Source organism: Salvelinus alpinus, chromosome 24 (assembly GCF_045679555.1).
Source record: "Salvelinus alpinus chromosome 24, SLU_Salpinus.1, whole genome shotgun sequence".
In the NCBI taxonomy this organism is placed as follows: Eukaryota; Metazoa; Chordata; class Actinopteri; order Salmoniformes; family Salmonidae; genus Salvelinus; species Salvelinus alpinus.
In genome coordinates, this window is record NC_092109.1 from 17513864 (window position 1) to 17531483 (window position 17620).

General features: G+C 44.9%; 1 protein-coding gene across 1 annotated transcript; it reads right to left on the reverse strand.

The window, feature by feature from the left end:
- Positions 1–10041: 10041 nt before the first annotated feature.
- LOC139551835 (T-box-containing protein TBX6L-like) lies at positions 10042–16700 on the reverse strand. Its single transcript, XM_071363200.1, has 10 exons — positions 16680–16700; positions 15518–15611; positions 13622–13766; positions 13265–13367; positions 12222–12386; positions 11945–12091; positions 11766–11842; positions 11602–11681; positions 11274–11511; positions 10042–10892 (listed from the first exon to the last, which is right to left on the reverse strand). Exons 1-10 carry the CDS (start codon positions 16698–16700, stop codon positions 10418–10420), a joined length of 1545 nt encoding a protein of 514 aa, XP_071219301.1. The 3' UTR covers positions 10042–10417.
- Positions 16701–17620: the final 920 nt, after the last annotated feature.

Below are 17620 nucleotides of genomic sequence, written 5' to 3' on the forward strand. Positions count from 1 at the left end.
TACTAATGGTTTTCTTTGAGACTGTGGTCCCAGCTCTCTTCAGGTCATTGACCAGGTCCTGCCGTGTAGTTCTGGGCTGATCCCTCACATTCCTCATGATCATTGATGCCCCACGAGGTGAGATCTTGCATGGAGCCCCAGACCGAGGGTGATTGACCGTCATCTTGAACTTCTTCCATTTTCTAATAATTGTGCCAACAGTTGTTGCCTTCTCACCAAGCTGCTTGCCTATTGTCCTGTAGCCCATCCCAGCCTTGTACAGGTCTACAATTTATCCCTGATGTCCTTACACAGCTCTCTGGTCTTGGCCATTGTGGAGAGGTTGGAGTCTGTTTGATTGAGTGTGTGGACAGGTGTCTTTTATACAGGTAACGAGTTCAAACAGGTGCAGTTAATACAGGTAATGAGTGGAGAACAGGAGGGCTTCTTAAAGAAAAACTAACAGGTCTGTGAGAGCCGGAATTCTTACTGGTTGGTAGGTGATCAAATACTTATGTCATGCAATAAAATGCAAATTAATTACTTAAAAATCATACAATGTGATTTTCTGGATTTTTGTTTTAGATTCCGTCTCTCACAGTTGAAGTGTACCTATGATAAAAATGACAGACCTCTACATGCTTTGTAAGTAGGAAAACCTGCAAAATCGGCAGTGTATCAAATACTTGTTCTCCCCACTGTATATGTTTGACAACTTTTACTTTGACTTCACTACATTCCTAAAGAAACTCATGTACTTTTTACTCCATACATTTTCCCTGACACCCAAAAGTACTCGTTACATTTTGAATGCTTAGCAGGACAGGACAATTGTCTAATTCTTGCAGTTATCAAGAGAACATCCCGGGTCATCCCTACTGCCTCTGATCTGGCGGACTCACTAAACACAAATGCTTTGTTTGTAAATGATGTCTGAGTGTTGGAGTGTGCCCTTGGCTATCTGTAAAAAAAAAGATAAAAGGAAATTGTGCTGTTTAGTTTATTTAATATAAGCAATTTGAAATGATTTATACTTTTACTTTTGATAAAATTGTGCCGTTTGGTTTGCTTAATATCAGCAATTTGAAATGATTTATACTAAGTATATTTTTGCAATTACATTTATTTTTGATACTTAAGTATATTTAAAACCAAATACATGTAGACTTTTCCTAAAGTAGTATTTTACTGGGTAACTTTCACTTTTACTTGAGTCATTTTCTACTAAGGTATCTTTACTTTTACTCAAGTATGACAATTGGGTACTTATCCCACCACTGAGCAGCTGTCACTCACAGTGTTTGCATGGGCATCAGTCCAATAATAATTTTCTACCTAGTTTAATATCTGTGAATATGTTTTCTGCGCTTTTGTGCGATTTAGATTAGGATAATATAAAAGATAAGATTGTCTAAATGGTTTATGAATATTGTATTTAAATGACTGAATAGGAATGCATTTTGTTCATTGCATTGCAGCTCCTTACATTTCAAAATAGGTTCCACTTCAGAGTTGGGGCCAATATTTGTTTTTGGACCATTTCCATAAACTTCATGTCCACTTTGATTTCCTGAATAAACTAACAATCTAACTGATCTGCTCTCAGGTATGAACTAACAATATCTAACTGATCTGCTCTCAGGTATGAACTAACAATATCTAACTGATCTGTGCTCATGTATGAACTAACAATATCTAACTGATCTGTGCTCATGTATGAACTAACAATATCTAACTGATCTGCTCTCAGGTATGAACTAACAATATCTAACTGATCTGTGCTCATGTATGAACTAACAATATCTAACTGATCTGTGCTCATGTATGAACTAACAATATCTAACTGATCTGCGCTCATGTATGAACTAACAATATCTAACTGATCTGCGCTCAGGTATAAACGAACAATATCTAACTGATCTGCGCTCAGGTATAAACTAACAATTTCTAACTGATCTGCGCTCAGGTATGAACTAACAATATCTAACTGATCTGAGCTCAGGTACAAACTAACAATATCTAACTGATCTGTGCTCAGGTATAAACTAACAATATCTAACTGATCTGCGCTCAGGTATAAACTAACAATATCTAACTGATCTGCGCTCAGGCATAATTGCAACCATCTACACATGCCCTCAGAAGTTCATGCCACAGTATTTAAGAGGACGAGGAGACTTGGAGCTTTAACATGGCTTTGTGGAGAGCGTGCTCCCAGAAGCTCTATGGCCTAGTTGCAGACAGTCTCTCTCTCTCCATTAAACATTTATTACCATTAAATATTTATTACCGGGGAAACCAGGCCAGCCTTATGATTATCATAATCTCTTTCTCTCTGTGTTTTTCACAGTGGTGTAAATTACTTAAGTAAAATATTTTAAAGTACTTAGGTAGTTCTTGGGGTATCTGTACTTTACAATTAATATTTTTGACAACTTTTACTCTACTACATTCCTAAAAATAATTATGTACTTTTTACTCCATACATTTTCCCTGACACCCAAAAGTACTTGTTAATAAATTTTAGCAGGACAGAAAAATAGTCCTGCAATTAACACACTTATCAAGAGAACATCCCTGGTCATCCCTAATGCCTCTGATCTGGCAGACTCACTAAACACAAATGCTTAGTTTGGAAATGATGTGTGAGTGTTGGAGTGTGCCCCTGGCTATCCGTAAATGTAGGTTTTGACATTCTTACGTAGGTGTCATAACCAGCCATAAAATAATGCAATATATGCCACAACATATCATGGCAGTGTTATGACTGTATTATGACAGGTTATGCAAGTTATGTCAGCTGTTGTGACATTGTTATGACCGTGTCATAATGTGTTATGACCCTGGGTGTCAAGTAAACTTTTACCAACTATTCGTAGTGCCCTTCTATGTCCGTCTGTACCCTGCGTTACCAACCATCCTATGAGAATGACAGACTTATGTAATTGTGGACTTGTTTACGTGCTGCTGTGCGGTTTGTTGCTAACGCTACTTTGCTACCTGCCAACTTTACGGTTTTTACTTTTTAATTACCGTTTTATATATTTTTTTATTAATTAAACTTTTTCACCCTAGACGCTTTATCTGGACATGGTTCTACAGGACCTCCACCAGCCGAAGCTAAGTAGTAACATTAAGCCTTCAAATTGAAGTCACTGTACTCATTACGGAACCCAAACCGGCTGCGCGCCTGCGCCATCGTGCATACATTTATTTTGTCCCCCACACCAAACGCGATCACGACACGCAGGTTAAAATATCAAAACAAACTGAACCAATTACATTAATTTGGGGACTGGTCGAAAAGCATTAAACATTTATGGCAATTTAGCTAGTTAGCTTGCACTTGCTAGCTAATTTGTCCTATTTAGCTAGCTTTCTGTTGCTAGCTAATTTGTCCTGGGATATAAACATTAGGTTGTTATTTTACCTGAAATGCACAAGGTCCTCTACTCCAACATTTAATCCACACATAAAACGGTCAACCGAATCGTTTCTAGTCATCTCTCCTCCTTCCAGGCTTTTCCATCTTTGAACTTATATTGTGATTGGCATCTAAACTTTCATAGTATTACCACGACAACCGGCAACACAGTTCGTCTTTCAATCACCCACGTGGGTATAACCAATGAGGAGATGGCACGTGGGTACCTGCTTCTATAAACCAATGAGGAGATGGGAGAGGCAGGACTTACATTTACATTTACATTTAAGTCATTTAGCAGACGCTCTTATCCAGAGCGACTTACAAATTGGTGCATTCACCTTATGAAATCCAGTGGAACAACCACTTTACAATAGTGCATCTAACTCTTTTAAGGGGGAGGGGTGGGGTTAGGAGGATTACTTTATCCTATCCTAGGTATTCCTTAAAGAGGTGGGGTTTCAGGTGTCTCCGGAAGGTGGTGATTGACTCCGCTGACCTGGCGTCGTGAGGGAGTTTGTTCCACCATTGGGGTGCCAGAGCAGCGAACAGTTTTGACTGGGCTGAGCGGGAACTGTACTTCCTCAGAGGTAGGGAGGCGAGCAGGCCAGAGGTGGATGAACGCAGTGCCCTTGTTTGGGTGTAGGGCCTGATCAGAGCCTGAAGGTACGGAGGTGCCGTTCCCCTCACAGCTCCGTAGGCAAGCACCATGGTCTTGTAGCGGATGCGAGCTTCAACTGGAAGCCAGTGGAGAGAGTGGAGGAGCGGGGTGACGTGAGAGAACTTGGGAAGGTTGAATACCAGACGGGCTGCGGCGTTCTGGATGAGTTGTAGGGGTTTAATGGCACAGGCAGAGAGCCCAGCCAACAGCGAGTTGCAATAATCCAGACGGGAGATGACAAGTGCCTGGATTAGGACCTGCGCCGCTTCCTGTGTGAGGCAGGGTCGTACTCTGCGAATGTTGTAGAGCATGAACCTACAGGAACGGGTCACCGCCTTGATGTGAGTTGAGAACGACAGGGTGTTGTCCAGGATCACGCCAAGGTTCTTAGCGCTCTGGGAGGAGGACACAATGGAGTTGTCAACCGTGATGGCGAGATCATGGAACGGGCAGTCCTTCCCCGGGAGGAAGAGCAGCTCCGTCTTGCCGAGGTTCAGCTTGAGGTGGTGATCCGTCATCCACACTGATATGTCTGCCAGACATGCAGAGATGCGATTCGCCACCTGGTTATCAGAGGGGGGAAAGGAGAAGATTAATTGTGTGTCGTCTGCATAGCAATGATAGGAGAGGCCATGTGAGGATATGACAGAGCCAAGTGACTTGGTGTATAGCGAGAATAGGAGAGGGCCTAGAACAGAGCCCTGGGGGACACCAGTGGTGAGAGCACGTGGTGCGGAGACAGATTCTCGCCACGCCACCTGGTAGGAGCGACCTGTCAGGTAGGACGCAATCCAAGCGTGGGCCGCGCCGGAGATGCCCAGCTCGGAGAGGGTGGAGAGGAGGATCTGATGGTTCACAGTATCAAAGGCAGCCGATAGGTCTAGAAGGATGAGAGCAGAGGAGAGAGAGTTAGCTTTAGCAGTGCGGAGCGCCTCCGTGACACAGAGAAGAGCAGTCTCAGTTGAATGACTAGTCTTGAAACCTGACTGATTTGGATCAAGAAGGTCATTCTGAGAGAGATAGCAGGAGAGCTGGCCAAGGACGGCACGTTCAAGAGTTTTGGAGAGAAAAGAAAGAAGGGATACTGGTCTGTAGTTGTTGACATCGGAGGGATCGAGTGTAGGTTTTTTCAGAAGGGGTGCAACTCTCGCTCTCTTGAAGACGGAAGGGACGTAGCCAGCGGTCAAGGATGAGTTGATGAGCGAGGTGAGGTAAGGGAGAAGGTCTCCGGAAATGGTCTGGAGAAGAGAGGAGGGGATAGGGTCAAGCGGGCAGGTTGTTGGGCGGCCGGCCGTCACAAGACGCGAGATTTCATCTGGAGAGAGAGGGGAGAAATAGGTCAAAGCACAGGGTAGGGCAGTGTGAGCAGAACCAGCGGTGTCGTTTGACTTAGCAAACGAGGATCGGATGTCGTCGACCTTCTTTTCAAAATGGTTGACGAAGTCATCCGCAGAGAGGGAGGAGGGGGGAGGAGGGGGAGGAGGATTCAGGAGGGAGGAGAAGGTGGCAAAGAGCTTCCTAGGGTTAGAGGCAGATGCTTGGAATTTAGAGTGGTAGAAAGTGGCTTTAGCAGCAGAGACAGAAGAGGAGAAAGTAGAGAGGAGGGAGTGAAAGGATGCCAGGTCCGCAGGGAGGCGAGTTTTCCTCCATTTCCGCTCGGCTGCCCGGAGCCCTGTTCTGTGAGCTCGCAGTGAGTCGTCGAGCCACGGAGCAGGAGGGGAGGACCGAGCCGGCCTGGAGGATAGGGGACATAGAGAGTCAAAGGATGCAGAAAGGGAGGAGAGGAGGGTTGAGGAGGCAGAATCAGGAGATAGGTTGGAGAAGGTTTGAGCAGAGGGAAGAGATGATAGGATGGAAGAGGAGAGAGTAGCGGGGGAGAGAGAGCGAAGGTTGGGACGGCGCGATACCATCCGAGTAGGGGCAGTGTGGGAAGTGTTAGATGAGAGCGAGAGGGAAAAGGATACAAGGTAGTGGTCGGAGACTTGGAGGGGAGTTGCAGTGAGATTAGTGGAAGAACAGCATCTAGTAAAGATGAGGTCAAGCGTATTGCCTGCCTTGTGAGTAGGGGGGGAAGGTGAGAGGGTGAGGTCAAAAGAGGAGAGGAGTGGAAAGAAGGAGGCAGAGAGGAATGAGTCAAAGGTAGACGTGGGGAGGTTAAAGTCACCCAGAACTGTGAGAGGTGAGCCATCCTCAGGAAAGGAACTTATCAGGGCGTCAAGCTCATTGATGAACTCTCCAAGGGAACCTGGAGGGCGATAAATGATAAGGATGTTAAGCTTGAAAGGGCTGGTAACTGTGACAGCATGGAATTCAAAGGAGGCGATAGACAGATGGGTCAGGGGAGAAAGAGAGAATGTCCACTTGGGAGAGATGAGGATCCCAGTGCCACCGCCCCGCTGACCAGAAGCTCTCGGGGTGTGCGAGAACACGTGGGCAGACGAGGCGAGAGCAGTAGGAGTAGCAGTGTTGTCAGTGGTAATCCATGTTTCCGTCAGTGCCAAGAAGTCGAGGGACTGGAGGGACGCATAGGCTGAGATGAACTCTGCCTTGTTGGCCGCAGATCGGCAGTTCCAGAGGCTGCCGGAGACCTGGAACTCCACGTGGGTCGTGCGCGCTGGAACCACCAGGTTAGAATGGCGGCGGCCACGCGGTGTGAAGCGTTTGTATGGTCTGTGCAGAGAGGAGAGAAGAGGGATAGACAGACACATAGTTGACAGGCTACAGAAGAGGCTACGCTAATGCAAAGGAGATTAGAATGACAAGTGGACTACACGTCTCGAATGTTCAGGAAGTTAAGCTTACGTTGCAAAAATAAAATAAAATCTTATTGACTAAAATCTTATTGACTAAAATGATATAGTACTGCTGGCGGTGAAGTAGGCTGGCTAGCAGTGGCTGCGTTGTTGAATTTGTTTGAACGTGTAGCTGGCTAGGTAACCTCGACAATTTCTCAAAAACTACACAATTATCTTGGATACAAGGACAGCAAAGACAACTATGTAGCTAGCTAACACTACGCTAATCAAGTCGTTCCGTTGTAATGTAAGTTGTAGTGTGAGTTTCTACAGTGCTGCTATTCGGTAGAAGTTGGCTAACTAGCAGTGTTAGCTAGCAGTGTTGACTAGGTAGGAGACGGCAGCGCAGCGCGGTGGACGAAAATAGCTGGCTAGTTAACCGAATAATTACTCTAACCAACTCTAAGCTACACAATTATCTCAGATACAAAGATAGCAAAGAGAACTGTGTAGCCAGCTAACACTACACTAATCAAGTCGTTCCGTTGTAATGTAATCGTTTCTCCAGTGCTGCTATGCTGCTATCGGTGTCAGAAATGCTGCTATCGGTGTCAGACTTGCAGCTATCGGTGTCAGAAATAGAAAGGACTTCTATTTTAGCCCTTGGCAACGCAGACGCTCGTTGACGTGCACGAGCAGTGTGGGTGCAATAATTGAATACCATAGATTTCAAATTTTATTTTGCAACGCGACACGCACGCGCACGCAACGCGAGCGGTGTAGTCAGGGTATTATGGTGAGGTTAACCCTGCTGCGACCCCAGCTTCAGACGCAATCGTTAGGCAAGGGTAATTTAAGTGTAGGAAAGGATGAAACTGTCTGTGCCACCAATAAGTGCAGATAGTAGTATAAATCCCCTCGCAAAATCCCCGCAGCCGGACAATTTTCTCATGGCTTCTGGAAGGAAATACTGTAGGAATGCTCAACCGATGTCGCTAATTCAGCCGATAGAAACTTTCAACCAGTTCTCCCCATTAAGCAACGAGTCGGAGTCAGAGGCCAAGCCTTCTCTGGTCTCTCCTCCCGTTACGGGGTCTGAGACGCCGAAGCTTCCCACCATTAGCTCTGACAAATTGAAATCCCTAATCTGAAGATGGTGCTGGCTAAGGCTAAAACTGGCGAGTGTAGAGTATAGGGATATTGTTATTCACGAAGGCACCAACGATGTCAGGATGAAACAGTCAGAGGTCACCAAGCGCAACATAGCTTCAGCGTGTAAATCAGCTAGAAAGATGTTGACATCGAGTAATTGTATCTGGCTCCTCCCAGTTAGGGGGAGTGATGAACTCTACAGCAGAGTCTCACAACTCAATCGCTGGTTGAAAACTGTTTTCTGCCCCTCCCAAAAGGTAGAATTTGTAGATAATTGGCCTTCTTTCTGGGACTCACCCACAAACAGGAACAAGCCTGGCCTGCTGAGGAGTAACGGACCCCATCCTAGATGCAGTCGCACCCCTAAAAACAAAAAACATTTGTCATAAGAAACTAGCTCCCTGGTATACAGAAAATACCTGAGCCCTGAAGCAAGCTTCCAGAAAATTGGAACGGAAATGGCGCTACACCAATCTGGAAGTCTTCCGACTAGCTTGGAAAGACAGTACCGTGCAGTATCAAAGAGCCCTCACTGCTGCTCGATCATCCTATTTTTCCAACTTAATTGAGGAGAATAAGAACAATCCAAAATGTATTTTTGATACTATCGCAAAACTAACTAAAAAACAGCATTCCCCAAGCAAGGATGGCTTTAACTTCAGCAGTGATAAATTCATGACCTTTTTTGACGAAAATATCATGATCATTAGAAAGCAAATTACGGACTCCTCTATAAATCTGCGTATTTCTCTAAAGCTCAGTTGTCCTGAGTCTGCACAACACTGCCAGGACCTAGGATCAAGGGAGACACTCAAGTTTTTTATACTATATCTCTTGACACATTGATGAAAATAGTCATGGCCTCTAAACCTTCAAGCTGCAAGCTGCATGCCCTATTCCAACTAAACTACTGAAAGAGCTGCTTCCTGTGCTTGGCCCTCTTATGTTGAACATAATAAATGGCTCCCTATCCACCGGATGTGTACCAAACTCACTAAAGGTGGCAGTAATAAAGCCTCTCTTGAAAAAGCAAAGTGGGTGGGGTTATATCCTGCCTGGTTGGCCCTGTCCAGGGGTATCGTCGGACGGGGCCAGTGTCTCCCGACCCCTCCTGTCTCAGCCTCCAGTATTTATGCTGCAATTGTTTATGTGTCGGGGGGATAGGGTCAGTCTGTTATATCTGGAGTATTTCTCCTGTCTTATCCGGTGTCCTGTGTGAATTTAACTATGCTCCCTCTAATTCTCTCTCTCTTTCTCTCTTCTCTCAGAGGACCTGAGCCCTTGGACCATGCCTCAGGACTACCTGGCCTGATGAGTCCTTGCTGTCCCCAGTCCACCTGGTCGTACTGCTGTTCCAGTTTCAACTGTTCTGCCTGCGGCTTTGGAACCCTGACCTGTTCACCGGACGTGCTACCTGTCCCAGACCTGCTGTTTTCAACTCTCTCTCTCTATCGCACCTGCTGTCTCTAACTCTGAATGATCGGCTATGAAAAGCCAACTGACATTTACTCCTGAGGTGCTGACGTGTTGCACCCTCTACAACCACTGTGATTATTATTATTTGACCCTGCTGGTCATCTATGAACATTTGAACATCTTGGCCATGTACTGTTATAATCTCCACCTGGCACAGCCAGAAGAGGACTGGCCACCCCTCAGAGCCTGGTTTCTCTCTAGGTTTCTTCTTAGGTTCCTGTCTTTCTAGGGAGTATTTCCTAGCCACCATGCTTCTACATCTGCATTGCTTGCTGTTTGGGGTTTTAGGCTGGGTTTCTGTACAGCACTTTGTGACATCGGCTGATATAAAAAGGGCTTCATAAATACATTTGATTGATTGACTTATTTACATGTGTTCCTGGCCTGTCCTCCTGTGGGAGAGAAGGACTCACCTCTGTGTCCCTTTGTATCTCTCTGTCATGCAGTTTCTGCTGGGTAACATTGATGACCCTTCATGTTGGAATCACTTATGGCTTGTGTGAAACCTCTTAAGAGTTGTCATATTTACAACAGTTATGATGTAGAGAACTATACCGATATGAAAATCTTATTATTATTTATTTTTGGATATCATGACATCCTTTTGGTCATAATCTGATCTCAATTATCATAATTTTGATAAGTAAACAAACAAGCATACACTCATCACATGCGTAATACAAGCATGAATGCCCACAAACATTTGAATGCAGTTCATATGGAGCACCAGGCACAGTATGAGGAGGCTCAGTCCATTAAGTCCAGTATATAGCTCAAATAGCCTTCTGCTATTTCCGCTAAATAGGACTGCAGCTCTGCATAGACTTGGAACAGAAAATTGCACACACTCCTCTTGACACACATGTCCATAGCAGAGAACAAGTTTTTTTTTAAACATACTTGACGATATCTTGGTTTGGACCTTCTGAAATGTCACAAGTAGCATTGTTCACAGAATGAAACTCAGCTCCTTCACTTTGTGAGTCGGAGTCAGCTATTCTGATCATTATCCAAACTCAAGTACTGGCTCCAGCTCCACTCTGCCTCTGTGTTGCCATGGTGATGGACGCTGCGTTGGTGGGTGCCGTGGTCTGCAGTCAGTGTTTGACTGGTGAAGAAGGGCAGGTGGTGAGTCAAGGACTGTCCAGGGTACTGTCCTGTACCACCCTCACTCCACTGACCCATGCCCTGGTTAGTAGTGTAGTGGCCATAGAGGGGGTAACTGTAGCCCAGGTACCCAGGGTAGGTTTTGGAGGATGTGGGCAGATGGACAGGGGACATTCTATAGTCCTGGGGCATGGCTGGAGCCAAGGGGGTGTGTCCCATGTCTCTGACAGGGCCAGGACTGTTAGTCTTGTGCCCAGGGACAGTGGCTACATCACGGAGGTGAGACTCATAGCTGCGCCTGCCTTTGCAATCCTCCACTGCAGAAGATGGAGAGGGAAGTCTGCCATGCTCAACAGACCTGGAGAGAATTAAAAATATGGAGCGGGTTACTAATATGACTTCTTAGTTATTGTCATCAACCCACATACAGTATGTGAACTCAAACACTCGCTGACTCAAAGTGTCACTTTTAATTGCACAGTATGGAGGTGTATTCTGCACCATAGAGTGCCTGTTAAGTATAGCACTGAGTCACTGAGTTTTCTATTGGCATAATGGGTCAGGATTCTGCATATGCACCTTTGTGGGTGTGCAGGCTGTTAGAGTGGGGATTCGCCTGTATGTTGGGTTTCACCTCCAAAAAAGGTATGCTTTACAAGATTGTTTTACAATCTAGTTTATAATGCTACAATGTTGCGCTTATACATGCGTGCGTGTGTGCCTGGTGGTTGTACAGTACCTGCATGGTTGGTAGGACATAGATGCAGGGCCAGGCACCATCTGCTCCTCAGTGCTGTATTCCTGTCTGTGGTCGTGGAGCTCCAGTAGTTCAGTGTGCAGGCTGTGGCTCTGGGATGGGTCCTTTTCCATGGCCCAGGGGGAGAAGAGATCCTCCTTAGCCGACACTATGTTCTCTGTTGTTCCCAAGGTTATCCCCCGTTCTGCTGGCTCACAGTCTAATGTTGCCCTTTGGAGGTCTAAATGGGAAAAGATTGTGGATCAATGAGACTGCCTATAGGCCTATGGGCTGGACATCTAATCTTACTGTATAGAGTTAAGATTCATACCTGAAGGACTTTTGAATTCTGTTTCTCTGTCTTGTTTGGCTTTCTTTGAAGCATTTCCAGGACTCTTGTTGGATCGACACCTATAAAAAATAGACAATAACAACTTGTAAAGCACATCTCCCCGACTCACACACACGTAGTGTTATAGTTCTATTGATCCCTACCTCTTGCTATGAGTACGGGTGTTCTCCCCTTTGAATCCTTTAGCAAAGGGGTTGTGGTCAATCTTGAGTTTAGCGATCTGAAAGCAGGAGTGGAGATGAAGACATCCATTCCCAAAGAGCAAGTTAATTACGTGGGTGCGCCGTTTGTATGTTCTTAATACGTGAGTTGATAGACGGACCTTAGTGTTCTGGTAGGCCGTGACTGCAGTGAAGGAGGTCTCAGGGAAGGAGAAGTAATGGAAGTGTCCCCAGCGCACACTGTGCAGACTGTCAGCCTGGACCACAGAGAAGCGTGGGATGTAGCGATGCATAGAGTGCAGGATGATCTGAGGAGAGAACAGACACCACTAATGAGTCAACTAATAATGTTGTTTACAGAAATGACAGCTGTCTACTCTCAGACTGTGAGAGGTTGCGGGCTGGCGATTCAGTAGAGAAGGGGATACGTGTTCTTACATGGCCGTGCTGGTCCAGTGTGTGGTTGGTGAGTTTGAGCTTGAGAAAGGACACCGATTGTTTCATCCAGTAGGAGCCCGGGGTGGGGGAGTCTGGATGCACATACGTCCGACAGGGGAGCTGGGGCTCGGCTTTCCCAGCCATGTCCCACTGGCCTTTATTCCACTACAAAGAGAAAGAGAAGGGGGGAGGGGATGGGCGTTACTCAGGTGTGAAACGAACCACAAGACAAGCCTCAACACGTAGACACTCCACAAAAACTCACATACCCCCAGTATTTACACTGATATATATAAGGAATCTGTGGTGCATATTATTGCAAGCTTGAACAGTATCCTGTAGGTATGTATATAATTGCATATAATCTACCAACATATACAGGAACTGCTATAGCAAAGGAAAAACACTTCTCTCTCTCTGGAGCATATGGTCAAAAGCAATGTGTACTGAGGGGAGGGCCAGTGGATGCATGGAGGGGGTATTGCTCCCCATTCACTTTGATTGGAGCGGGGGGGGGGGGGGGGGGTTTGCTAAATGGCTGTGGCTGAACCTCCAGCCGGGGGTAGAAAAACAGGGGGTAGAAAAACAGGACGTAGTAATGGTCTTTGATATGCAGTGTGTGTGGTGATTGGCTGGGTGTGGGCGGGGCACCGTCTGGACTGTATGCTGGATGCAGACTGACTGCAAGCTTGTCTTCTACTTAATCTCCTTATGTTTCCTTTTAAAACAATGGCTGACTATATTCCAAACTGTGACACATTTAGCTTATCTAATTGGAACCTTCCCAATAGAAATGTAGTATTGTAATGTGTGTGATATATCAATGTGTGATATATCAATCAAATGTATTATCAATTAATATATTCTCAATCAAATGTATTTATAAAGCCCTTTTTACATCTGCATATGTCACAAAGTGCTTACACAGAGACCAAGCCTAAAACCCCCAAAGAGCAAGCAATGCAGATGTAGAAGCACGGTGCCTAGGAAAAACTCCCTGCAACTGAGGCATTATATAAGGATGGTGGGCATGTTGTTTTTACCCTGTATCTGGAGTTGTCCACCGGAACCATATCCACCATGAGGACATAGTTGGTATAGGGTTGGAGTCCAGATAGACTGACGTTGCAGTGGGGAAACATCCTCCTGATACATACAAATCCACACTAATTGTATTATCCTCTCAATTCCTGATCACAACTCTATGCGCTCTCTCAAAAAAAGCATACTAGCAGCAGATACAGTTTCACAACGTTGGCAGAGCTACAATATTGGTAAAGCTACAATATGGCATGAAATGCGGGTGAAAGGTACTTTGCAGTGAACACACCACAGCATAGAATGTGTAGTAGATTTACACAGATCAAAAATGATGATGAAGGATATAACAACAATTGTACCGGCCATGTTTGGTGATGATCATCTCAGTCCCCAGGTTGTGGAAGGACTTCCAGAGGTCAGCCTTTTCCAGGGTCATCCTGACGTTGCCTTGGTGGTAGGGGTCAGCTGTAGGGGGGGACGGGGTCATCATGTTGGGCCTCGGCTCTGGAGAGAGAGAGGGGGACATGGAGCCTTACAGAGTGGAACAGTGCTGGAGAAACCCTTAGTACACAGAGATTTCCACAGACAATGCAACATTTCAACTATGCAATAGACTTGCTGTTACTCTCTTGCTAGACCACTGACTGACGTAGCAAAGGTTGAAAAAGTGATGCTTACCAGAGATATGCTGCATTGCCTGCACGGTTCACCACAATGGTCAAAGAGAATATCAAGATCAAATTCCTTATCCAAATGTGTGTGCTGATGTCGCTGCTGTCAGACCCACATCACTGTGAGAATACTGTGAGAGGAGCTGTGGACTTAGTGGTGGTCCTTGGATCATGAAAAGTTTCCCTATCAATCTCAAACTTTCCTTTCCATATCCTTAACTTGTGGAGTTAGAGGGGCTGACCTCTGGAGTTCATTGGTCAGCCCAGAAAGGGAATGGCCTGTGAGGACAAAGTGGGTGTGGTTACAACAGAGTGGTGTGCCTGGTTTCGAACCTTTGAAGTGTCAGACAAGGGGGTGGGAAATGGAGGGGGTGGGCATACTGTGGTGCTGTGAAGAAATAGCTGCCTGAACGTGACCTTTTGTTTCTAGAAATCACTGTTTAAAAAAATATATGTATATTTTCCAAATAAACTAATGTACCTTTATTTAACTAGGCAAGTCAGTTATTTACAATGATGGCCTACACCGGCCAAACCCGAACGACGCTGGGCCAATTGTGAGCAGCCCTATGGGACTCCCAATTACGGCCGATTGTTAAACAGCCATCACTAACATTGAGTGGCTGCTGCCAACATACTGACTCAACTCCAGCCACTTTAATAATGGAAAAATTGATGTAATCAATTTATCACTAGCCACTTTATATTATATAATGTTTACTTACCCTACATTACTCATCTCATATGTATATACTGTACTCTATACCATCTAATGCATCTTGCCTATGCCGTTCTGTACCATCACTCATTCATATATTTTTATGTACATATTATTTCATTCCATTACACTGTGTGTATAAGGTAGTTGTTGTGAAATTGTTAGGTTATATTACTTGTTAGATATTACTGCATGGTCGGAACTAGAAGCACAAGCATTTCGCTACACTCGCATTAACACCTGCTAACCATGTGTATGTGACAAATAAATTTGATTTGATTTGATATATTTGTGATACAGCCTGGAATCAAACCAGTGTGTCTGTAGTGACGCCTCAAGCACTGAGATGTGGTGCCTTAGACCGCTGCGCCATCCAGGAGCCTCATTTACATTGACCCCCCCCCATTTGTTTTTTTACACTGCTGCTACTCGCTGTTTATTATCAATGCATAGTCCCTTAACCCCTACCTACATGTACAAATTACGTTGACTAACCTGTACCCCCCACACATTGACTCGATACCGGTACCCACTGTATATAGCCAAGTTATTGTTATTTTATTGTGTTACTTTTTATTATAATTTTTTACTTCGTTTATTTGGTAAATATTTTACTTAACTCTTTCTTGAACTGCCCTGTTGGTTAAGGGTTTTAAATGGGGGAGCGGGGGGGGGTTGAGTTATTTCCGTCCTTGACAATGGGAGGCAGTTCTGGCTAATCGTGGCCGATGGCCCCCCAGGCCTGGAGAGGTGCCGTATGGGGCCTAATGGGGCTGGCACAAGTGGCCTGTTAGCCTGAAAGGACAGAGGGAGGGGATGGGGGGATGGATGGAGGCTCCAGGATTTCTGATGTGTGATAACCCCACCGCAGGGCCCTCCATTCTGGCTGCTCTGATCCCGTGCGGCCCCTGTCTGGGTCTGGAGCACCCTCCTGATCCCCGGCTGAGATCCACACACATGCTAAACACACCCAGAGAGCAGTGAAGGAGTGACGGTCACACAGCCCAGGCACATCCTATCTGAATTTCAGACGCAATCATCATTGAGGTTTGAGAGGAATCCAGAAGTTGGGTTTGAGTCTGTGTTGTGCATACTGTATTTGTGTTAATTACTCTGTGATAAACTATTACTGCACTGTTTTGGAGCACATGACATGGATCAGATTGGTGAAAAAGTGCTTTGAATAAACATTGTTTCGATTCTGAATAGGTTACTGTGTCTGTGTGTGGACATTGTATGCAACACTTTTCATAGCACAAGGGTAGAGGGTGAGGCCTTTGTATGTGGTAGCTTTAGTGGCTATTGTCTCAAGAGTTAGTATAGGGATATAATTCAATTCACACAGTGCTAAATGGAATCTCTCATAGGGATACAACAGAGGATGTATAACAAATGCATGACTCAAACTTTGTATGTCAGTGTGAAACTCATTGTTGCAGAAGACTTAGTGTCTCTGTTCGACTTTACACCTTCAGCTTTAAGAATGTTCCAGATGGGAAAACCAGGATGACTCAGGCAGGCCTAAATACTCAGGTAAAATCAAGGTGTGTTTGTGTGCGTGGGGGTGCATATCTGTTGTACAGTAGCCTCGGAGAAGTTGAAGCACATCGGAGTGTTCAGTTAGGCCCATCTACCTTCCAGATTGACATGTAGAGACATATCCCTACTGCCTAGATCAACCTCAGCCTGGAAGTTGGAATTCTGTAGGCCTATGTGCCTGAAGTGTAGGTTTTCCAGATGACCTTTGCAACTATGATACAGTATGCATGGCAAAAATGGTTACACTTACATATCTTTTGTGTTGGGACCGTTTAATGTCAAAGAAGTTAGACATTGGCTTAATATAGCAATAGGCCAATATACCACGGCTAAGGGCTGTTGTTAGGCATGACGCAACGCTCGACTTCATCTCAGGCCTAACAACACCTGTGCCAATACATCCTTCAAACACCGGCTTCTCTGGTGTTCTCTGGTCACTTCAGATGAAGTTTCTCTGCTGCAGTGAGCATCTCTGTGGGACTAGCTCACCCTGGTGGATTCTGGTTGCATGGCAACCTATTGGGCTCAGCTGCTTCTGTCTCCCCACACATGCAATTCTAATAATGTGGAAAATAATCTGAGTCACTCAACAGATAAGAACACGTTGAACCACTAGAGGGTACTCTAATTTCTCCTATATACATTGATACTCTAATTTCTCCTATAGATTATACATTTAACAACTCTGGTATTTACTTCCATATCAACACCACTGTTAGTAGGTAGCATTTAGCCTTTGCCTGCTCAATAGCACATTCAACATTATAATTGTGTTTTACATTTGAAAAGTTGAGAGAAGTCAGTTCTGGGGCTTGATCATTTATTATGTGGGTGAATACTTTTCACTTTAAATTAAGGATTTTATTCAATGCAAGTAGAGAGAAAAAACTATCTTTGAAGCAAGATTGATTGGAAAAGCTAAATTGTTTGTGTCAGTGAAGACATAGATACCCAGTATAGAACTTGAATAAGAACATCTGAATGCCTTACAACACAATGCTTTATAAGGTTGATTGTAGTTGAGAATTGAATTAAAGATTTTCTAACTGAAGTGATGGAAGTATGATTTTATTTATCCACTTTGGAACAGTGCTGTGTTTAGGATCCAGACTAGTTAGTGTAAAATGTTATTTTACTGCTGTCCCAGCTCTAGGTTTGATGTCATTTGTGTCCAATCTAATGTGAAGGCAATTCCTTTTAGTGCCCCCTACTCTGACCCAGTCATCTGATATACAGTCATGACCGAAATGATTGGCACCCTTGATAAAGTTGAGCAAAATAAAACACTAAAATAAATCATACAAATACTGAGCTATATTGCCACACACACTGACTTTGCCCTTCTACCTCACCCCCTAAACACACACACATACGCACGCACGCACGCACGCACGCACGCACGCACGCACGCACGCACACACACACACACA

Bases quoted from the DNA above. Each gene is read 5' to 3' on its own strand.
- LOC139551835 (XM_071363200.1), bottom strand. From the start codon at position 16,700: ATGCAACCAGAATCCACCAGG. The intron at 15,612-16,679 runs GTGAGCTAGTCC...GGGTGTGTTTAG, and splicing joins TGCAACCAGAATCCACCAGG to CATGTGTGTGGATCTCAGCC. The intron at 11,843-11,944 runs GTCCGTCTATCA...TCCTGCTTTCAG, and splicing joins CGGCCTACCAGAACACTAAG to ATCGCTAAACTCAAGATTGA.